Source organism: Misgurnus anguillicaudatus, unplaced genomic scaffold (genome assembly GCF_027580225.2).
Source record: "Misgurnus anguillicaudatus unplaced genomic scaffold, ASM2758022v2 HiC_scaffold_30, whole genome shotgun sequence".
In the NCBI taxonomy this organism is placed as follows: domain Eukaryota; kingdom Metazoa; phylum Chordata; class Actinopteri; order Cypriniformes; family Cobitidae; genus Misgurnus; species Misgurnus anguillicaudatus.
Window position 1 is genome coordinate 195832 of NW_027395280.1, and position 24361 is coordinate 220192.

General features: G+C 38.5%; 1 protein-coding gene across 1 annotated transcript in view; it reads right to left on the bottom strand.

Moving 5' to 3' along the window:
- The window catches only part of LOC129453275 (macrophage mannose receptor 1-like), a 61955-nt gene that overhangs the window by 34284 nt on the left and 3310 nt on the right, over positions 1-24361 (bottom strand). Inside the window, exons 2-15 of the mRNA XM_073865237.1 lie at positions 21900-22055; positions 21704-21817; positions 20037-20177; positions 17639-17821; positions 16941-17098; positions 16720-16833; positions 16275-16390; positions 11431-11579; positions 11142-11338; positions 10810-10925; positions 7123-7204; positions 6855-6999; positions 4692-4730; positions 1026-1189 (exon numbers count right to left, since the gene is read on the bottom strand). Coding sequence (XP_073721338.1) covers positions 1026-1189; positions 4692-4730; positions 6855-6999; positions 7123-7204; positions 10810-10925; positions 11142-11338; positions 11431-11579; positions 16275-16390; positions 16720-16833; positions 16941-17098; positions 17639-17821; positions 20037-20177; positions 21704-21817; positions 21900-22055 — 1874 coding nt within the window. The remainder of the gene's footprint in view (positions 1-1025; positions 1190-4691; positions 4731-6854; positions 7000-7122; positions 7205-10809; positions 10926-11141; positions 11339-11430; positions 11580-16274; positions 16391-16719; positions 16834-16940; positions 17099-17638; positions 17822-20036; positions 20178-21703; positions 21818-21899; positions 22056-24361) is intronic.

A 24361-nucleotide genomic window follows, 5' to 3' on the forward strand; every position in this document is an offset into this window, starting at 1 on the left:
TACGCCATGGTGTGCCTCTTTGCCAGCTATCTTGGAGATCTTTTGTTCTCCTCCACTGTCCCCCGAGATCATGAGGTCAGCTCTGTCCTCCGATCCAGTGGCTTTACCTAGGGCATCTCCTCCAACCTCTCCGTCGGGTCCGTCTCTCTCCACCAGCTCCATCAGGCTCCCTCTGGCTCCGCCCTGGTCTCTCTTTGTCCCGCCCTCCCCTCTGGACTCTTGTCATTCTGATGCCATCCCTCCCTTCGTCCCACCGGCTTGCTTGGGCTTCTTCAACTATTAGACGTCACCTGGGGGTTCTTTCACTCTGGCTCCGCTGCGGATGTCTGGAGCCCATCCTCCACCTCAGTCAGCTGACCGACCGGCTCCTCCCATGCCCTCAAGATCCTCAGCTCCACCCAGCATCACTCCCTGTCATCCATCCCAGGGTGGGGAAAGACGTTCCACCATCCTGGCTCCTTCCGCCAATGACTCCACACTGGGGCTTCCCTCTGGCTGGTCTCTGGACCCCCAAGATCCCTGGCTCCTCCCATCGTCGTCACCTTCTGTGTATTGACTTTTTGGTTGTCGTCATCCTCCCCCACCACTTCGGTGTTGTTTTGGTTACGGTGGGGGGATGTACGGTTAGGGTTTTGTTATCATTGTCACCCGTGTCAAGTAATCAATATCACAGTCCTCACCTGTTCCCTCATTGTTAGTCTGTGAAAATATTTCCCTTGTGTGCTCCAGATCTCGTCCTGTGTTTGCTGTGTATCATCGTCATCATTAAATATTTCTATGTTTTTGTATCCTGTTGTCCTTTGTCGTCTTTGTGTGCAGTAAACCATAGCATGGACATTCAGGATTTTTTTGTTGCTGAGCTCACCAATATTTATTGAGCTGACTGTACATACTGCTGCAGATATAAGCTCTGCCTCGTACCTCCGTGACACTATGATGTCATCCACCAGCATGCATTTTAATTTAATGCATTTAGCAGCAGAGTACAAGTCAAACTAGAAAACTTTATCAGTATTTTATTTTACCTGCTTCCATATGAATCTCCTCTCAGTCTGACCAGTGACGACAACAAGATCAGCATGATTCTTCTTACAGAATTCACGAGCTTCTTCCATAGGGTAAATTTCAAGATTTATGAAATACTGACTGCCATTGTACTGAATCCAGCCATCAGACGTCTTGTTATATTCTATAGTGAGAAGAAAATGGGACAAAATCTTCATTTATTGGATCTATAGCTGGAAAACATTTCTGAAATGTTTCTGTTCAACATACGTGACTTCAATAATACAACATTATAAGATAATAGCTTTTATAATTTATGGAGAAGTTTAGTAGACTAAGGGTTCTTCACAGCAATGCTATAGAGACGTTTTCAACATATGGGCCACAACAGTATTGCAGGGGGTGTGGGGAATATTAATAAAAATAATAATATTGCTCTTCCATGTCTTTATTGAGAACAACCGAAAAACCTCATAGTGATTGTGGAAAAAGTATGTTATGACCTCAAAAAAGCTAACTGTAGTCAGGTTTTAGCACACCTGGAGTCTGGTTAAGATAATACATTTGGAGGTGTGGACTACAGCTACTTTGATTGATAAAACCCCTCAGACATTTGGAGTTTGATCTGCACAAGAACACACTTTGCAAGAATTGTTGCTTTACATAAAGCTGAAAAGAGTTACAAAGTTATTTCAAAGACTTTAGAAATTCACCAGTCTACAATCTACAAATAGAGACATACTTTTTCTTGTCGCTCTACATCATTACGCACATATATCAAACTTTGAAAGTTAACCAAATAAATAGCATAGGTCTATATTTAATATATATAGAAGCATTGTTCTCGACTTGCTTTCCCTGTAACTTTATGTCATACGATGATCGCTCTGTGCAGCGCTGCACACACCGCCTATGGAGTCCGTGTAGCAGGGTACATGCTCCTCGTCCCAAACAGGTTAACTGACAGCATGGTAACATGAAACGAGCGGTAAAACTCCCTTCTGCATATTTCATTTTTTTATTGCAAGCACCTCGTGCCGCCCCTAGCTAAATGCCACCCTGGGTGGCTGCCATCCATGCCTTAATCCGCAAGTGATATTGTTGATATATGAAGAGTTCAGATGTTAAAGCCGCTAAACCAGCCACAACCATTAACTCTTTCACCGCCAGCATTTTTCATGATTTTCACAAAAGTTTATTTGCCTTCTAGCAAATGCTCTTTTTTAAACATATAAATATACAATATATGAATTTTTAAAAAAAGACCCTCTGCTTTCAAACAAAAAATCAGTTTCATCCTACCTTCATGTTTTCTGTTTTTATCACCTCTGAAATATGTGTAGGTTTCATCAAAAACACCAAATTTTGAGCAAAAAGCTGAGATAATTTCATTTTTGTGAAGGACTTTTGATAGAGATCAGATGCAGAGCGATCTTTAAAACATACACGGACAAACAGCTGTTTTCCCTAGGGCAATACTTCCGGGTTTTATAAGTTGCAGAATACTGGTGGATAATAACGGTTTTGCAGATTGACGAGATAACTTGCATCAAATCCGCTTAATTCCGCCCTCAGGCCATTCAGAAATACAGTTTTTAGGCAGAATCCACTAAGAGTCTGATCATGGCCGTAGCTACCACTGAGGACACACCGAGGTCATGTCCTCGGTAGTTTTTTCTTGAAGTTTCGTTTCATTTTGATGTGAAAATAGCCGACGAGACAATCCTTGCATCTACGGACCATCACGTGCAGTGATGGAAATAACGGCGTTATATATAAACGTCGTTTCCTTACAGCGTTACTGACATTAAAAAGCTGTGCATTAGTATAATTAATCTCACTGAAGCGAGTAAACTTTCATCATTAGACAGGCAATGTTTTTCTCTTGCGTGTGTTGAGGGGTGGAAAACACATAACTGATTGGCCTGTGTATGTTAGAGGGGGTGGGACAACCACATAATCAATGATGATTGGCTGAATTTCCATCGTTAGCCAACCAGAAGCAGGATTAGCTCATACACTATATACATGCACAGTCCGAGCAGTGTCGTGTTGCCAACTTGTTGATGACTTTGTCGCTAGATTTAGCAACTTAAAAAAGCGAAAAAGGACAAATCTAGCGATCTTTTCTGTCGTGGTTGGAGACTGACGCGAGAGCATGTATCATTCTCTACACTCAACGAGCAGCAGGTGCTGCTAGACAATCACAAGCAGCCCGGTCCTCACGTGGAGTCCGCCCGAGTCCCTCACACCCGCAACGACAGAGCGATGGAAGTACAACAAGCTCAAAGGTAGCGGTCGCAAACACAGTCCCTCCACGTCTGTAATTCTAATCTAATAAAGCAAATGAAAATGAAAAGGCTGTAACAAACTTAACTATCATTTGGAAAGCCAGCAAAAGATGAGCAGAGAAGAAGGGAAGATGAGAAAGTTAAAGGTTATGCAGCAAATAGCCTACAATATGGGATGCAATACGGCTATCAATGAGATTAAAACCTACACTACTGCTCAAAAGTTTAAGGTCACTTAACTAAAATGTTAACTGTGGTCTTAAAATCATTAAATCTGAAGGCTTATGGTTAAATGCTTGAAATTACTTTTGTAGACAAAATATAGCTGTGCCAAACAGATTAATTTTTGTTATTAGAAACCAAAAAATATATTTTTTGAAATAGATGACTTACACTGAATATTGAAGAAAAAGCAGCCACTAAGAGCCCTTATTATATATAAACTCCTTCTATACTCTTAAAAATTCATCCTAAATTGAAAATTTAAGAAGCTTCTTGAAAAAATGACACAGTTTTGCAGTTTCTAGGCAAAGGGTGACTTGCACTTCAGATGATGAAATGTAACCATTGATTTATTTTGGATGCTTTTAGTCACCAACAAAATTCTCCAGACACAGTTACATTTGTGCTATGCCGTAGTTTGGACATGTTTATTTTTATTCTGTAATATGGAAAAAATGTAAATAATAAAAAAATGTCCTCGGTATTTGAAAAATCCTGGCTACGGCCTTGAGTCTGATATAAAAGCTAATTAACAAAAAATCATGCCAGATGCACTTAGGCGGGTTTTGCATCTGAACTATTCATATGCAAAAATGTCTAGAATAGAACAATAGTTTTCCATCAGTGAGGCGTGCTACATAGGGGGTTGAGTAAAGAAAGGGGTGAATAAAAGAGCATCAATTGGGTGCTCTCAAGATAAATATACATAAATGGAAAAAACTCTCTTATATTGTCTTTCTAAATCTTCCCCTAGTGGCAGTTGTAATAAAGTTTCAGTTTGATGGAAATCTTGATTTCTCACGTCATGACCCCTTTAACAACTCGACGGTACAGCCAGATATGATTCTTCTGTGTTTATTTTTAAGATTGCTGCTTAAAGTTTGTGCACTGATGATTTAAAAATCATAATCTTTAAAAGATTCATAAGTTTTAACATATTTGATCATGAAATTGCAAGCTTGAAATGCATCAATGTTTTTTTAGTTCTTTAGTAAACTGTTAGATTAGGTTATAGGGACAATGTTTAGATTAAAGATGTATCACTCCATATCACAGAAACTCACATTAAAACATGAATCTACTAGAGAGCTACGTATAGATCTAAAGTTGAGCAACATGAGAAACAGATGAATGCTGTTGTATAACACATACTGTACACAAGTGAATCTTTACCTTTAATGACTGATGTCGGTGGGGATTTTGGAGTTATGCCTGTAAAAAAAAATTTAATAAAATTTTATACAAAGTTAATATTTTTTTCTATGTTGGTGTTTCAAAGTCCTTCCCTGCATCTAAAAGAGGTTTGTAATGTAAAGGATAATGTACATGCAGATGCTTTTATCCAAAGTGACTGAAAAGATTATCACAAAACTAACACAGGGAAATCAAAACTTACAATCTGAATGTGTTTGTCCTGAAATAACAACACATTATCCCACTTATTATACAGCTACTAGCCAAATTAATACATAACTGGACATAAATATTTTATAATCACATTGTTATGTCAATAATAAGGTACTCGACGATGTGCACCTTATAACCTTTGTAAACGTTTACCACATCATACAAATATTAAAGCAAAAAATACGAAGTCTTCCTTCTGTTGGAACAATTATTCCCTGACCGACTGTGACCGGTAATGCCCCATTTAGACGGCCAGTGACTAGCAGTAGCAGAGCGATCTCATTCATTTCAGTGGTAGCTTGGCGACTTCTGGCGATACGTGTTAAAGTGACCGTTGGCAACCGAATGGGTGTGTCCAGCGACAGGGGAAAGTTAAGAAAATTTTAACTTTATGCAAATTAAGAGTTTGGTTCCAAAAAGCGATAAACGCCATTTAAAAAAAAATTGTTACTGTCAAAATCAGTATTGTATCAGGTCAGTAATTAAAAGTAAATTCTTAATTTCATGCAAAATACAATATCCGCTGTGTTATTCTGTCATATTTTCTCCTTTTTTTCCCAAAATGCAATAAACGCCACTCCTCCTTTTCTGCAGAATGCAATAAATCTGCTCAACAAATCACAGCACACCATTCCACGCAATGTAAACAACAATGGCGGCACGGAATACACACAGAATCCTAGTTTTCCTCATTACTTTGTACTCCGTGATCAACAAACAAAATAATACTTATAAATACTAATGATGGCACTGATAAACCTGTGGTGATTTTCTGTGACTGGAAAGAAACGTAAGCCATCAACATCTAATCATTTACGCGAGAGGCACTCGAACTGGGTGTTGCTTGTTCTCCCGACAGCATCAAGCTTCTGTAATGCTAACACATTGACCCCAGAGGATCTTATAAAAACTTTATAATAACTAAATAAATAACTTTCCATTATTTTACGAGAAGCCAACGAAAATCGAGCAGAACCGAAACATTTTACAGCTGATATCTGTTAAGAAGTTCAGCAACGACGTCCCAAAGATAACAGCATCAATGACAGAGTTATGAATATGACAAAGTAAGTGTTTTGATGCCATTAATGTTTATTTTTTTAATCAGTGTATACCACTAGTCAACTAAATGAATATAACATGGCAAAGATTAATGCACATTTATATATTGATCCAATAGATTTATAGCATTTTGAAAAAAAAACGTCATGGATTTATTGCATTTTGTAATCAGTATTTATAATAAATCTTTAAAAATCAAATTATGTATGTTTTTATAACCTAAAGGTGCTATGTGAAAGATTGTAATTGAAAATAGGGGTTTTCATCTTGTCACTTTCTTTGTATAGAAAGCCAAAATGAGTCAAAATGGATTTATTGTGTCTTGGTACCAAACTCATTAAATGATGAGCAATTTTCGGGAGCGATTTTCAGCAGTGACTACCAAAGGGAGCGAAGCAACGGAGTTCTCGTCATCCTTCTACCGTCAGTTACTGGAGTAGACACTACTCATTTGTTTATAGTCCTATTCGGACGGGATTCGTTTTACAGGGGTAGATGGCGTAATGTAATTTTACCGCAGGACATCTGTAATATTGATGGTCAATTCGGACGGGATTAGAAATCTCAGTAAAACATTCAGAAGTGGGAGGGGTAACTCAATTACGCAGCGTGTCACCTCTCTTGTCGTCACCATGCACATTTATTATTTAAGTCATTTAAACTTACTGTACTGTAAATTACTGTAAATTTAAGGCAGCAAATAATTTTTTACAATGTACTGACTTCAAAATGTTGCGGCTGACCAATCAGAATCACAAATTCCAGAGAGCCGTGTAATAAATCTAAATATTCATCAAGGCAATTCATTCACTAACACATTTTTATTTACTCTGTACTGTATATACTTGCTTATATCTGCCTGTGTACCTATTGGAATCTGACAGATCCAGTCCATATAAGTATCACAATCACGATCATTCCACATGCGTGCATAATTACTGCCATATTCAGCACAGTTCTCATTATTGTTGTAGTTGCTTGGTTCACCAGAGGCCCAGTTCTGATAATCGGACTAAAACAGAAATAAACACACAATCACGGACAGAAGAACATGATAGAAATGTAAAATAATGTTAGAAGGAAAAGCCTCAACGAATCAACACAAATAGAGAGAGAGTAATGAGAAATCACTTACAGGAGTTTGATCTGACCACACATAACTAGAATTATTGTCCAATGAAGTGAAGCCGATCCACGCTGGGTCTGATTTGTAATACCTGAAAAAAATGTCATGTGACAAAACTGAAATTCTTCTCTCTTTGCTAATGGTCTGCAGTATGTGTTTCCCTTCTTGCGAGTTGTGCAGGGTTATTTTTTCACTCAGAGGGCATATACTTCATATTTGTCACATAAGACTAAAGTTCTGTCTACTTGAGTGTGGAGAGACGGGAAAGACAGAAAGCTCTAAAATCTTCTGTGACTACTTGACTGTATTGAGCACAGGGACATTTCAAGATTTTGGGGGCCCTAGGCAAAAAGTGAAGTGAGGTCCCAAGTCCTCCCTCAGACATTTTTTTTTATTCAGATGGGACTTTTTAGCCTGGGTGCCAGCCGATCTTAGCCCTGCTGTTGTGGACATTTTGAAAATGGGAAGATCAGTCTGGGGTTTCACCGTTGAGGAGCTACTATGCTAGACCCAAAGCTGGTCGAACCAATCAAATTGTCAGGGCGGGCTTTATACGATGATGGACAGATGATCAACAGTAACCCTCAATTTCCACCGACTGCGGAAAGGCTGCGGAACCGCTGCGGAACGGTCAATCGCTTTCCATTCAAGTCAATGTGTGTATTTCCACTGACTGCGCTCCGAATCCGTCACAGCTCCGGCCATCCGAAGCCCTCCGACACAAATACGCAGAGCTTCTATTTTTGACGGATGCCGGACAGCTCCGCAGGGCGGAGCCATGAATGTATCGCGTGATATTACCTGAATTCACGAAATCTCGTGTTGGGATCTGGGCTGGTTTGTAATAACGTCATAATTCAATGTCATAATGGGCGTAGACAGAACTAGATATCGCGCGATCTTCATGTGAATTTGCGAGAACTCACGGGTACTCGTCACTTCAGCACGCAGCCGCTCTGCAACAAATACGGATCCGGTGGGTATTGACGGATGGCCGAGTGCGGAGCCGTAACTTAGCGGAGCCGATCTGCAGCCGCTCCGCAGTCGGTGGAAATCCGGGGTAACGTCACCAAAGAGCGCGTGTGTTGAATCTATTTACAACGAAATGGCTGCCGCTGTAGAATTCAGATGTGTGGATTCTGACATTGAGTCTGTTCTAAAAGATATCGACAGAGCATTGATTTAAAAAGAGGAACAGAGAAACGCAAGCAAGGCATTTGTTGATGTTTTTGCCGTCCTTCCTATGGGATTCAGCAAAAGTTGGTCGCACTTATGGAGGACAAAGTTAAAGAAGTAACTGAAATGGGCATCACGGCAATGCAACTCGGCGTGCATGTCTCTGATGCAGAAAAAAGGGTCTTGCAAGAACTGTTGATAAGGTATTCCCATTGGTTGCTAAAGAGTAAATTGACATACACCAGTGATTATTCTCCAAGCCATGAAAGGAATAATTCATGATTACTCATGGTTTTAGATGTACTGTTGCAGTAGTTTTAGGCAAAAATAGCAATTTTTCGATCTCAAAACCACTAGGTGGCGCTATGTAAAAAATCTTGCATGGAACTTCAGGGCATGACTGTGTTACATCTAGCTAGTTTCACACTTATACACTTTAGTTTAGCAAAGATCAGTTGTAAGACCATAAGGCTTGCTTGATATGAAAGGTTTTGTTCAATTATAAGGCCAACTAGTTGTGCAGACATTAGAGCTGAAGATCTTTGGCATTAATTTATCTTGGCCTTTATCTTAATTTCATTATTGCCAAATACCCATCTTAATTCACAATGTATTATCTTTATTTATTCGTTAAGAAATAATTATTTTTATTGGCATGTTGGCCTATTTATAGTGTATTGCATAGGCCTATTTAGAGTGAGATCTTACGATGTTACAGATTACTTCTTTTATTTCTTTGTTTTGACTTCCAAGTTGCGTAGCCTAGTTAGTCATAAATAAATAATGTTAAAACCTGTGTAAATTACTCATTCTTGACAAAAGCTGTGTACGTGTAGCCTGGTCCAACCAGACTCTTGTACATTAATTTCATTTGCACATAGAGTCTGGCCACACTCCATTGCAAAGCATTACTTCCGTTAAGGAGGGTCCTCTGTTGAAGTTTAAAACTATTGGATCTGCCCTGATCACTCTGAATCTGCCATAACCAATCGCTAACGTTTGGTCGTGACGTGTGTCACTCAGTCTGGCGCACGACCTCAACGTCCGTGTTCTTAGCCACTCCCCGCTGTTCGCTAATTGGACCTGCAGATTTTTGCCGGAGAAAACGAGACTCTACACATCAATCCCAGACATTGTTCTGAAGCGAAATGAAAATTAAGCGGAAGAACGTAGGAGGCGGAGCCAGGCTAGTGTACGTGCACACATTTAAATAATGTCGGGCTGTAAACGGGTTCGGGCTTTTAAAAAGCTGTAAATCAAAATTTTCCTTTGGGTTCGGGACGAATTCTGTCTGGCTTCGGTCATTTCGGGCCTAACTTTTAAAGGAATAGTCTACTCATTTTCAATATTAAAATATGTTATTACCTTAACTAAGAACTGTTGATACATCCCTCTATCATCTGTGTGCGTGCACGTAAGCGCTGGAGCGCGCTGCGACACTTCGATAGCATTTAGCTTAGCCCCATTCATTCAATGGTACCATTTAGAGATAAAGTTAGAAGTGACCAAACACATCAACGTTTTTCCTATTTAAGACGAGTAGGTATACGAGCAAGTTTGGTGGTACAAAATAAAACGTAGCGCTTTTCTAAGCGGATTTAAAAGAGGAACTATATTTTATGGCGTAATAGCACTTTTGGGAGTGCTTCGACTCGCCTGAAAAGTCCGCTCCCCTTCTCCCTCTCATAATGGGAGAGGTAGGGTGTTACTGCGCCGAGTCGAAGTACTCCCAAAAGTGCTATTACGCCATAAAATGTAGCTCCTCTTTTAAATCCGCTTAGAAAAGCGATACGTTTTATTTTGTACCACCAAACTTGCTTGTATAACTACTCGTCTTAAATAGGAAAAACGTTGATGTGTTTGGTCACTTCGAACTTTATCTCTAAATGGTACCATTGAACGAATGGGGCTAAGCTAAATACTATCGAAGCGTCGCAGCGCGCTCCAGCGCTTACGTGCATGCACACAGATGATAGAGGGATGTATCAACAATTCTTAGTTAAGGTGATAACATATTTTAATATTGAAAATGAGTAGACTATTCCTTTAAGGCCTGATTACAGCTCATACTCTGCTCATACATCAGCGTATCAAATCTGGTGAAAAAATTCAATTTCGTTGCAAAGTTATAACTATTTATGTGTAAAAAACACAAAATTTAAAGGTCATTTTTAGTTTTTCACAAATTTCAGCCATTTCTGATGGAAATTTTAATATAACGGCAATAGAGTTTTTTATTCAGAAGGTAATGCCTTGTTCTTCCTATGTTGTTTTCGAGTCGATCAGAATAACCCTCGAGGAGATATTCGCACATGTTTTTAAGCGCTATTTTACTGTGCAGAGCTAACCGTAAGACGAATCCTGGCATGCCTGCCATAGACCACAATTGCGGAAGAAGAGGAAGAATCGGAAGAATAATAATAAGAAAACTAACAGATACAATAGGGGTCTTCGACCATTCTAGGCTTGACCCCCTAAATAAAGAATATATTCTGTGTGTTAGAACATGTAAGTACTTACCATAACACACTCATTTCATCTTCTGAATGAAAGCTTGCTAAATCACCACCAATAGCTCGACAGAAGTCACGCGCTTCAAACCAAGTCTTCTTCTTCTCCTTCTTATTTCTGTATATCTAAGAAATACATATAAAAACTGTGATTGTCCACAACACAAATAATATGATGTGTTTTATTGGTTAATAATTATATTAATATTAATGTTGCATCCTTATAATGTTACATTTCTAGAATTTGTGTTCTTTCTGTGCCTTCTGTGACATTTTTAAAAGTGTGTTAATGCTGTTACAGACACTCAGTGTTTCAGGAGAATCGTGTGTCTTCACATTTACCTGAATACAACTTCCTGGATCTTTTTTAGTCCATTTAGCCGGGCAGCTGACAGGTTGTGTGGTCTGTGGCTCTCGGGTTGTAGTGAGTCCTTCTGCCATTTTCTTACAGATGTATTTCTGTTTAGTGTTGCAGGCCAATACATCCCATAATCCTGCTGAAGTTCCTGTTAACATTGCTACACAACCTTTGTGCTTATCTGAGTTTGAAAATACAAAGACGTTAAACTCTTGTAGATTTGACTTTGATTGATGTCACACAGACCGAACACAATGAAACTCATCAACATACCTGGCATGCCTACATTAAAGTGTGTAAACTTGACTTCAGCACCATTGATCCACTGGAATTGCTCATTCTGATGAGTATTAGACAAACCAATCCAGAAATATTTCTCAGGTCGAACACCAACCAGACTGATGAGAAACGCATTCTCATATCTAATAGCAAAGATATGACATTGTATTATTCTTATCACTGTAATTCAGTAAAGTATTACTACTTATTAAACATTTCTAAATTGTAAATTAGTCTGTGAATTCCATTCGGAAGTGATTATCCCTAAACCCGTTGAAGATCAGTGCACTTGGATGTAACATTTCGAGGATGTAACGTTACCACAATAATGTCACATTGTGCGGACGAATAAAAAACACTTGGAATTAAGCAATGACAACAATCATTTTCTCTGGACCGATCTGTTTCTCCCCCAAAAGGATGAAAAAACACAGTTTAGAACTGCAGTTAAGGATGCTTACAGTTGGACACTTGATAATTTATTTTCGCGTGACATGACTATTAAAACACGTTGTGAGATTTCACCACTGATAAACTAAATATGAATAAAAAACAAGTTATGGTTTTATGACACCAAATACTGCTGGTTTTTGACCATGAAACACAGACAGGGCAAACATGAGAGCCAAGGAATCCCAGATAGGGCGGTGGTCAGCAGGGCGAGTGAACATTAACGTCAGTTGGTGTTTTTGGTCTTCTCCAAATCTTTCTTAGCAAACGTTCAAACAGGCGCTATCTTTACTAATCGACTGCAGATTTGAATATTATACATATTCTCGACTGAACTAATCTTAAATCTACACGTTGTGACCAAGAAACGGTAATATTAACGGCTATTCTGTCCATTGAGTTATTATGAAATTCAAAACAGCCAAAAGTGTTACCTGTTATTATGGCCTTCAAATCAGTGGTGGAAGAAAGTAGTTCCCAAACAAAGAGGCTTTAAAAATAACTCTGCTTGTTTTCTAGTTGTTGTTTTATAGGCCTACGGCCTCGTGCCCCTGGCCTAATCACAGCCGTGATTATATAAACCCACATAGCAATGTTGTTCCGGCCCAGCTCCGGCCCACACAATCAGTTTTCCTCGGCCCACATACAGGGAAGAATGACGGCCCTACAATGGCCCAGTTCTGGATTACAGACAATAGCACATAACTGGCCCAGACCTGGGCCAGAACAGGCCCTACAAACAAGCCTACGATGGCCCTTGCATAGGCAGCCCTCACTTAGCCCCCAGGAAGCCCTAATGCAGCAAAATCCCCAGAGTTAAATAAACACTACTGGATGTATATATTGTCCCAGTCTTACAGAGTGTTAAAAAGTAACACTGAAGCAGAATTAAAAGCTTTGTTATCCTCTCTCTCACCATCTCTGTCTGAAACCTTAAATTGCATATTACATCTTACTTGTAGAGTCATTTTCTTACTTCAGGTTTAGATTTTGTTCCATTTAAAGTCACCCTTATTGTGATTAGTGTTTGTTTTAGTTGAACTTGACTCTTGACTCTTCCCTTACTTAGTTTTTTGACTGCTTTAACTCTGTGTTTTAAGGCATGTTGTTTACAGCAGGGAAAAGACAATAGAGCAATTATTTGATGGTGGTTAACACTGTTAATAAAGTCTAAACATCATCAACTAGAAAACGTATGTATTAATTTAATGTTTGAACACTTATTAGAAGCATCTTTCTCTGACAACAATGTGATGCTACAGTATGAAATCCAGCTCTCTCATAGCAGTTTGTTATTCTAAAGAATTTTAAAAACACTGACACTTAAAATAAACCGGTTTGTTATGTAGACACACAAACATCAAAGGCCCTATTTTAACAATCTGAAATGCAAGTGCGAAGCGCAAAGCGCAAGTGACTTTGTGGGCGGATCTTGGGCACTGTTGCTATTTTCCCGGCGCAAGAAATAACTCTTGCGCCATGCGCAAATCAATAAGGGGTTGGTCTGAAGTAGGTACATTAGTCATAGGTGTGGTTTGGGCGTAACGTTGAATAAACCAATCAGAACGCTATCCAACATTCCCTTTAAACGCAAGGGCGCAAGTTCCATGGCGGGTTGCTATTATTATGACGCCAAGAGCGGTTCACAGCCGAGGAGACTGACGTTCTTGTAAGAGCAGTCAAAGACAGAGAAGTTGTTTTGTATGGAGATGGGAGAAATCCGCCCAAATCACCGTCGGTTAAACAGGCGTGAGAGGAAATGGCCACAATTGTCTCATCAGCTGGCAATGGCATCCCCATCGTTGCGCCAAGCGCTACAATGATGTCAGGAGACGGGGAATCCCAAGCTTGCCACCGTAAATCGGGCACACCGTGTCGGGAGGTGGATCTGCCTCTACACATGACCTGACGCCAGCAGAGGACATCGCTGCGTAAACCCTCACCGCTGAAAGGGTTTGGGGGCTTTGAAATCGAACCCAAGAAACGCAAGCAAGGTCCAACCCCAAAGTACACTTACAAATCAAGTTCATATACATTAAGGTTTCTTATGAAAACATTTTAATTATTATTTACATAAAATGAACTTAATACAGCCACACAACAAACTTATGAAAATATCTTAATCGTTATTTGCATGATAATTTTTTAACGCAGCCACACAATAAATAAAAACTATCACCACAATGATTTCCCTTATGTCATGTATCAATATTTTTTATTGTAACAATTTATGATTTAATGATTTCCCTTATCTCATGTGTTAATATTTTTATTGTAACAATTTATGATTTGCAAAAATAACTGTTGCATCTGTGTAGATTAGATCAGTGGTTCTCAAACTGGGGTCCGGGGCCCCCAGGGGGGCCGCGAGATGGTGCCAGAGGGCCCCAGTTTTATGACATTTTATAAAATACATTAATTTATCATGAATTCTGTGAAATTAAACCAAAAAAAATAAGGCAGCACTACTTTGTATAATTTAATGTTTTGTTTAATTAAAATGTTAAGTTTTAGAACTGTTTTTTTGTCATAAATTTTCTTTGGGGGGGCCGCGAAGGAATGCACCATACACAAAGGGGGCCGCACGCTGAAAAAGTTTGAGAACCACTGGATTAGATAAGCAAAGTGTGTGCGCGTTGTGCAAGCTATACATTGTGGTCAAGCATGCGCCCTAAAATAGCATAATGAACAATGCGCAACGCGCCACTGACTTTAGAGTAGTTTTTTCTGGTCAGTGGCGCAATTGTTTTTTTGAAACTGCAAAATAGCATCAGGGGTGGTTTGCCCCGGAACACGTCTCCTTATTTGTGCTGAACCACCCAGAGAGCGCAAGTTCATTCCCTAGTTTGCCGACGTGTGTCTGTGGAGGGAAAAACCCGCTGTACGCCGGTGCAAAATACGAATGATACATGCGTCACTGACAAAGTCAATTGCGCTGGGTGCAAGATAGGGGCCCAAGAATCAGAGTATGAATCACAATGATGGTGACAATAAAATGAAAAACTTCATGCTGCAATGCATGCTGGGTATCAACAAATTACAAATCTCATCCAGGACTCCCATCATGCACTGCAGCATGGTTAATAATGAACTTTTTACTATTTTCTTTGTCACCATGGTTGCGATTCATACTCTGATTCTTGATGTTTGTGTGTCTACATAACAAATAATTTTAAGTGTCAGTGTTTCAAAATTCTTCAGAATAACAAACTGCTATGAGAGAGCTGGATCTCATACTGTAGTATCACTTTATTGTCAGAGAAAGATGCTTCTGATAAGTGTTCAAACATTAAATTAATACATACGTTTTCTATGATGTTTAGACTTTATTAACAGTGCTAACCACCATCAACGAATTGCTCTATTGTCTTCTCCCTGCTGTAAACAACATGTCTTAACAACACAAAATTAAAGCAGTCAAAAAACTAAATAAGGGAAGAGTCAAGAGTCAAGTCCAACTAAAACAAACACTAATCACAATAAGGGTGACTTTAAATGGAACAAAATCTTAACCTAAAGTATGAAAATGACTCTACAAGTAAGATGTAAAATGCAATTTTAGGTTTCAGACAGAGATGGTGAGAGAGAGGATAACAAAGCTTTTAATTCTGCTTCAGTGTTACTTTTTAACACTCTGTAAGATTGGGACAATATATAGACGGGTTGCACGGCGACGTCACTAACTGGTTGCGCGCGCAACCGAGAGGCAGAAGAGACGTGCATTGTGTTGTATGCTAGTAGTGGTGTCTGTAATTCAAAATGCCAAGGAATTGTTGCGTGGAAAATAGTACCAACAGAGTCAGTGCTGGGTGCCTGATGTTAACATACCAGTAGATGCGACTGTTACGTTACTAGCATTATAATTATAACATTATAATTCATACATGTATCACAGTAACACTGCAAAAATAAAGACAGAAAAACAGATACAACTAAAATCAAGTCTTATTTATGTACAAACAATAAAGAACGCTTCAATAATTAAGGTTGTTGCAGTAGCAGATCAGCTCACCAATCGGGCTTTCTGCCTCTTGGTTGCGCGCGCACCCTGCAATGTTTGTAAACTTGCAACCCCTCTATACATCCAGTAGTGTTTATTTAACTCTGGGGATTTTGCTGCATAAGGACTTCCTGGGGGCTAAGTGAGGGCTGCCTATGCAAGGGCCATCATAGGCTTGTTTGTAGGGCCTGTTCTGGCCCAGGTCTGGGCCAGTTATGTGCTATTGTCTGTAATCCAGAACTGGGCCATTGTAGGGCCGTCATTCTTCGTTGTATATGGGCCGAGGAAAACTGGTTGTGTGCCCGGAGCTGGGCCGGAACAACGTTGCTATGTGGGAAGCTATGTCACACTCCTACTCGAGCGATATTACTAAATATCATTTACTCACCTGCTGTCAACATCAACCAGGTTAGCTGCGTTCTGCTCACACGTCAGTTTGGCATCATCAAAAGTTTTGGTTTCTATGGCAACATTATAACAGTAATAGCCAAACCTAAACCAACCCTGGGAAAAGAAATTCTCACTATCACCAAATGTCCATTAAATATAATTTACATCTGTATATTTACACAACACTTAATACACAACAACACAACATCAATAATGTCTCATGACCACATAACAGACAGAAAACACACAGAAACTGTAAAAATTATATACATTTATAATGATTTTACAAAAACAACTTGATGTTAATGTTACATTTCACTTTGATTTGTAATTTGTCAGTGTGTTTATTGTGTGACTTTATTGTGGCTATTTGTTGACTTTCTTCATTATTTAATGTTTGTTTATTGAAGTAAAATAAAGAGTATGAGGTGATGCAGACTCACAGCTGGACATCCAGGACTGATGACCTCTGGAGATCCTTCAGGTTTAATGGAAGCTTTCTTCTTACAGATGAAACCATGAGCTGACTCACACAGATGATCTGACCACTTTCCCTCCTATTACACAAATGTTAAGCAACACTAATGAAGAATTATGACCATTAAACAATCAGAAAGAAACTATATTGAGAACGAGATGCAAAAAGAAAATTAAAACTACCCACCTGTCCTGTGATGAGAACACAATCCTCCTTTCGATTTGTGATGTGTGAAGGTTCTCCAACAAACCATTTAGTGAAGGTGACGTGTGATCTATCTGACCACTCAAACAGATTCTGAATCCTTTGATCATTAAGACCAATCCAGAGCTCATCAGTCGACACTACACAACAACAACAACAACAACAACATTCAATTTTATACCACCAACTGATATTAAATTATTAGAGGTGCAACACTAACAAAGATTTTGATAATCTAACAATCAATGATTGCTTTATTTGTATGTTGCCAAAACAAAATCTCCCTTAAACAGGTGCCATATGATGTAGTTTATTGTCAAGGTCACCACCATATTGGACCTGGCAAGAGCGATCTACAAGCAAACCGACGTAACAGAAGAGCTGGGGCATTTCTAAAAAAACACTAATATTTATATTTCCTGTTACATCAAGCACTGGTTTGGAAATATATTAACGTTATTGTGCTTTCTATCTAGAAATGCGTCAGTTCCACCGTTTGTGTTATAGGACAGTCCGGTCCTGTCCAATATGGTGCCAAAAGTGACTTGAGGGACAGGACATTGCGTCAGATTTACTTCTATGCTCAGCCATTCGCATTTATATATTTTTATTTATTTTGTCAGACAACAATGTGTAGTTTTTTTGTGTGTTACTAAAACTATTTAGTTGTGCAGACGTACTGTATCCAGTCTGAGATATGATGAAACTGTGTTCTTCTATATTGTGAATGCTCGCCAGATCTGATCCTTCTCTGTGACACTCGGCCAAAGCATCACTCCACGTCTTATTTGTGCGCTGCAGATAATAACAGTGACCGGCATATGGTACCCACGCCACTGGACAGAAGTTAGGCTGATCTACACCTGAGAGAGAGAGAGAGAGAGAGAAACAATAACATTAATCAAACATGGGCTCTGTGTGTGTTTCCACAAAACTAATGGAAGATGTATGAAAGAGGTACTGTACTGTATAATATGTACCTTTTAAACGATGTATAGTAATGTGAATATTATTAATGTTTGTAGAGAGTAGGCTCACACCCGTCGCTATGGGCGGGCCATAGGGGGCCGGGCCCGCCTTGAAAGACGCCTGTGCCCCCCCAGTATTTAAAAAATACTGTAATTTTAAATGATCATAGTTGCTAATTTTGAGTTGCATTAATGTTGTATTTGTTATAATTAAAACATTAAAAACATAAAAAACAATGGTGTGATTTTGTTTGATTGATGGGAATCTAGCTACGCCGCTCAATAGTTACCGCACTTTTTTAAACTGGATGAGTTTTCGCTTACCTATACTCCTTTAAGATGGATATTATCCGCAAATGGTTAAAAAGGAACAAGGACCTCACTCACAAGTTTAATTCCGAGTGGATACTTTATTAATGAGGAGCTTCTGCTCTGAGAAACGCCGCCTGCCGCTGTACTGACAGGAGGGAAGGGAGAGACGACAGCGCTGCCTCCACTCAAGTACCGTAGGTTCAAAGTCTGCGTGCGTGTGTGTGTGTGAATGTGTGTGTGCGCACGTGTCTCATGGCAATGCATATCCCTCTGTTGACTGCTTTAAAATGCAATGTTTGAGAGATGCCTCTGGTGTTACATGTAATATATGTTGTATAGATTTATGGATATTCATAAAATTGCTTCTATATGTAATGTGGTGTAGGCTATAGGCTATCTGGTCATATTGCTGATGGTTATGTTTAACGTGATGATTACGTGCTGCGCGAATAGAGTATATTATAAGTATACGTACTGTAGGCTAATAATAAGTGTGCCCTCCCATGCATTTCATATGCCCCCCTTAAGACTGAGGTCTGGCTAATAATAAGTGTGCCCTCCCATGCATTTCATATACGGGTCTGAGTAGGCTATATATTTTTTGCAGGCTAGATAGTTTGCAGCGTTGTTACGAAAGTTAAAAAATGTAACAGCTTTATTTTACAATTCTACATGAATTAAGTAATAGTGCTTTGCCAAACTAAAAGTGTTTTGCCAAACTAACCGAGACCTGGCCGTACCGACCCGGCTTTTCTGATGAGGCTAACGTACCCCTGAGTCTCTTATCACTTTCCCAAAGTACGGTCTGGACCTCCCGCTACCATCTAGCAATTAGTATGTGGTCCACAAGCAGTATACAACCCCCGCCGAGTCTAAATTTCTGTAATTTGTGAAAATATTGCGTTTGAAAATGTTTTATAACGGGAATATGTTAGCATTGTCCAGGGAAAACGAATGTATTGTTGAGACTGCTACATCACAATTTACTCTGGAATCATTGTGTGTAATGAGTTTCTTCTCCTGAAATGTACATATTAGTGATACTTTTTTGCTTGATTTGTCTGTTGGCAACATAAACTGTTAATAATAATATATAAAAATAATAACACAGTATGGTTTGTACTGCTCACAATATCACTATGCACGCGCACATGACGTTAGTAGTGGGGCGTGATCAAAGGAGCAGCAGCTCATGAATATGTAATGACCAGCTCATAACAGCACAATCTGAAATGCCCTGAAACAGAGGCTACTAGAGATGGGTAACAATCTTTTCCTACAAGCTACTTCGAGCAAACAACTTTTGAAACATGCTTTATGGAACTCATACACCTATTTAACTTGTGGAAAAGCAGTCATAAGATGGGCACTTTAATATATTTCTATATGGCACCAAACACGTTTCATTTAGAAAACCTGAAATTGCGTGTGCCCGTTGTTTCTTTCTTGTTTAAGACGCCCCACATTTTGCAGATGATGTGCTAATTTTATCAACAGTTAAAATTAATCAACATGTGCAAGTGCACTTCGTAATGTACAATGTAATATTATGGAAAAATATTAAGACATACAATCAGTTAATCATATCTATATAAAATATAATACCACTCAGAAAAAGGTTCAAAAGCTGTTACTGGGACGGTGTCTTTTTTATAGGTCTTTACACAAATGATGTATTCATTTTGAACCATTATGTAACTGTGAGGTACTTATATGCACCCTTTAAGTAAAGTTGTACATTTACAAAGGTGTTGGGTTTTTTTGGAACCATGAAGCCACAAAAGGTCAATCTATGTACCTGTTGAAGGTGTGATATCTGTTGAATTTCCCTTGCGGCAAATGTAACCTAACTTCTTACTGCAGGCCAAACTTTCCCACTTGGATGCTTTACCAGCGTTTAATGCAGCACAATTAAGACCCGGCTCCAGAGAGGGATTACCTACAGGAATATGAAGATAAGTTCAATCAATAAAAACATTTACATCCAAGCCATTCAGCTGTTTTTCAACTGGATCATGGGTAAAGTTCACTGTGTTTCCTTACAAAATCTCAGTGTTTATATGGGTCCACACTACAGAGTGTTAAAATGTAAGACTGAAGCAGTCTGCAATCTGTGACTTTATACTCATTATCCCCTTTTCTTTTTGAAATCTAAAATTGCATGTTACATCTTACTTGTAGAGTTATTTATGTACTTAGGTTTAGATGTTGGCTTTGTTTTATTTACAACCGCCATTATGATGATCAGTGTTTGTGTTAGTTGGACTCGTGATTTTTAGCTTATTCATTTTTTTCTGACTGCTATAACTTTGTGTGTTTAAAGCATATTTGTTATGGTGAAGAAGAGACCATGTTTCAATCCTAAAATGGTGGTTGGTGCATAATGTCAAAGATCATCATTTACATTTTCTGCAAAGCCACTTACAAATGAGGTAACAATAGAAGCAAGTAGAGCAACACTAAAACAGCAATACATAAATGATCATCATCTAGAAAGTGTTTGCTCATTCATCATAATATCTTTCTCTCTCAGTGATGTGATACTAGCATGATCTTCAGCACACATTCTAAAGATTTAAATTAACCATATTATAATTTAAACTTACAAACAACAAGACAAAGAGTATGAATAACAACAATTGTGACAAAGAAAATATACAAATGTATAAGATTTTTTTCATGTCGCAGTGCATTCTGGGAGTTCTGGATGAGATTTGTAATTATTTGATACAGAGCATGCATTGGAGCATGAAGCTTTTCATTTTATTGTCACTATTGTTGAGATCCATACTTAATGTGTGTGTGTGTGTGTGTGTGTGTGTGTGTGTGTGTGTGTGTGTGTGTGTGTGTGTGTGTGTGTGTGTGTGTGTGTGTGTGCGTGCCTGCGTGCGTGTGCGCGTGTGCGCGTGTGCGTGCGTGTGTGTGTGTGTGCGCGTGTGTGCGTGTTAGACAACAGTTCATTTTTAATTGTCATTGTTTCAAAATCTTTCAGAATGACAGACTGTAATGAGAGTGCCAGATCTCATACTTTAGTATCACATTATTGAGAGAAAAATTACTGCTGGTGGGTAAGCAAACACTAAAATAATAAATCAGTTTTTTAGATGATAATGTTTATATCCTAACCACCACCATATAATTGCAATACTATCTCTTTTTTGCCACAACAAACATGTTTTAAAAACGCAAAGTTATAGCAGCTAGAACAAAATGAACAAGCTAAAAACAAGATTACGCTTAAAACAAACACTGATCACCATAATGGTGACTTGAAATAAAACCAAGTCAAATAATCTAAGTTAACAAATAACTCAAGTAAGGTGTAAAATGCAATTTTTGGTTTCTAACAGAGATGGTGATAGAGATGATAAAGTCACAGATTGCTTTATAACACTCTGTAGTGTGCACTGAGCATTGTTAATTTAACACTGGGGATTTTGCTGTGTCATCATGAATGTTAGTTACCAGGAGCCCAGTTGAGATATCTGAATGGGTTTCCATTACTCCATTGCCATCCACTCTCAAAGTCAAGACTGTTGAGTCCAATCCATAAAGCTGAACCCAAGAGATCTGTCAAGCCTGAAATATAAAGTTCATGAAATGTTACTTTGTTTAGTGGATGAAATCATTTAAGTTTAGGTTAATAGTGGGATCTGTGTACCTGATATATAAGACTGTTCATGTAGTTCTGATATACTGAGAAGATCTGCATCTTGTTGTTGGCAGCTGGCTCGAGCTTGATGCCAGGTCAGTGCTGATTGTGTGTTTCTCTGATATAATACACCAGTTACTGGATCACTGTCCCATCCTGAGACGCCTATTGAGTCAATCAATAATTTAAATTATAATCAGCTTTCACTCTTTCCCCACCAATGACGAGTATTTCCGGCATTCCGCAATACCGCTATTATCCCAACTATAATACTCTTACCCAGAGGCGGACACTACTTAAGTATTTTTACTTTCTACATAAAAGTAAATTTTTATGTATTCATATTTTATCAGTGTTTTTCTTTGGAAAACATACATTCTAAAGCATATTATCATAATTTTTACTCCACTACATTTCATAATTTCAGGTTTTGGGTTTATATTTAATATTTAAGTACATTAAACATCTAGTATTTTTTATTTTACTTAATTAAAAAGTACTTTTTTATTATACCTTTATTTAACCAGAGAATAAAATCACATTGAGATAAATATCTCATTTACAAGTGAGCCCTAGCCAAGGTAGTACTTTTCTACTTTTACTTACAATTTTTATGTAATTGGGTATTAAATCAATTTTAATATGCAATATAAAAGGAATAAACAGTATAATTATATGCAGGGTGCGATTTGTGAAAAAAACAGAGGGGGGGATGTTTTCATAGGCGTCGATTTTGGCGATGGTGGGTACCCACCATATTTCGTCATGAGTCATTTTGTACCCACCACTAGTTTTAACTTTTTTGACTGTTTTCAGTGGTTATGAAGAGCAATATGAGAGAGAAATTTGGTAATCATTGTCCGACCTAACAAAAATCCATTATAATATTATTATTATTATGTTTTATATATTTCTAATTAAAATATTTCTAATATTCAGAAATGCGCTCTCCGCTCACGAGCTCTGATCGGAACAAACCCGAACTTCACTGTCTGCTGAACTTGTGCAGAAACATAAAAATATAACCAGCTTTTCAAAATGGGTTTTAAAACTAAACATTTATACTATTTTAGCACAAATTATGAGCTTATTGACGATTTTTTATAATTCTTGACATAATGCGTCTCTGTCCACAGCACATTTCAAAACATTTTAATTCATAAAAATAAATCATGAGAACATGAACTCATCACTGCATTTGCAGAAATTGTAAAATATTTTTTCTTATTAACTCATGAAGCAGCCTAACGCAATATTTTTACTCTAATAGCTTATCTTTCCCCACACATATGAACTGTGATCATGCACAACGAAAAAACACGCAAGAATTAAATCTTGAATGGCAAAACTATATGGCACAACGTAGTGTCAACTTAAACATAAATATGAACAATGTATTGATTGCAAAGTTAAACCATTACAGTAGAAACTGTTTTAATGCTGCTTTTAAAGTAATAACATTAACTTTACACCGCGATGCTGAGCTACAGTGAAATGATAGAGAAGTCAGATGCATTATGTGTTAGTCACTTAGCCTCATTTGCGCAAACTGGACGCGCCCGCGCCTCGCTAAACGCCTCATCGGCATGTATCATGTGTAACTTCGGCCATTCTCAGTGGTGTGACTGGGACACCAACTCTGCTTGTCATCATAAACAAATAATCAGATTGTTATGTTTATTCCCGCTTTATTAATATGCGGCTGAATATGCTGCATTTCATCGTTTCGACACACAGCTCCATAACCATCTCCAAGTGTTGATAGGCTATTACTCGTGAGGTGTAACCAATCAGATAGCGCCGTGGGCGGGACAATGAGCAAGTCTGCAGAGTGGTGAATACAGAGATGCTGCGCGGCAGCTGTATCATCAGAGCCAGCCAAAGTAGCGCATTTTAAAACAAAATTGACTTTAATCAAACCACGGATCCGTGATAAGTTTTGTGATCCGTCTCGCCACTAGTGTAGTAGCACTGATCACTTTGAGGGGGGGATAAATTTATCCCCACCGGGGATAAAAATAATTAAGCAGAGGCAGGGATACATTGACCAGAAAGGGGGAAATCCCACGCATCCCCCCTGGCAAATCGCACCCTGATTATATGCTTTAGAATGTAGTGAACATTTTTTAGTAAAGTAAAGTAAATGTTTTCCCAAGACAAACACTCTTATAAAGCACAGATGCTTGAAAAAATTTGTATAACACTGGCATTAATGACATTCACACATCTGTTGTGATCCTCATTGTAGATGAGAAAAGAGCTGCCGTCTAAAGAAAAATAGATATCAGACAATGTCAATGATATTTTATATTACACCAACTACCAAGTTTTTTTTAACTCATTCACTTAAACCTGGGGCCGGGTTGCATAAACATAGCAGGTAAGTGAAAACTGTGTTTTAAGATCTAGTCTGACCAACAAGCAATTAGTTGGTGCTAATCAGTCTTACTTTTTGTATTGAAATGAGATCA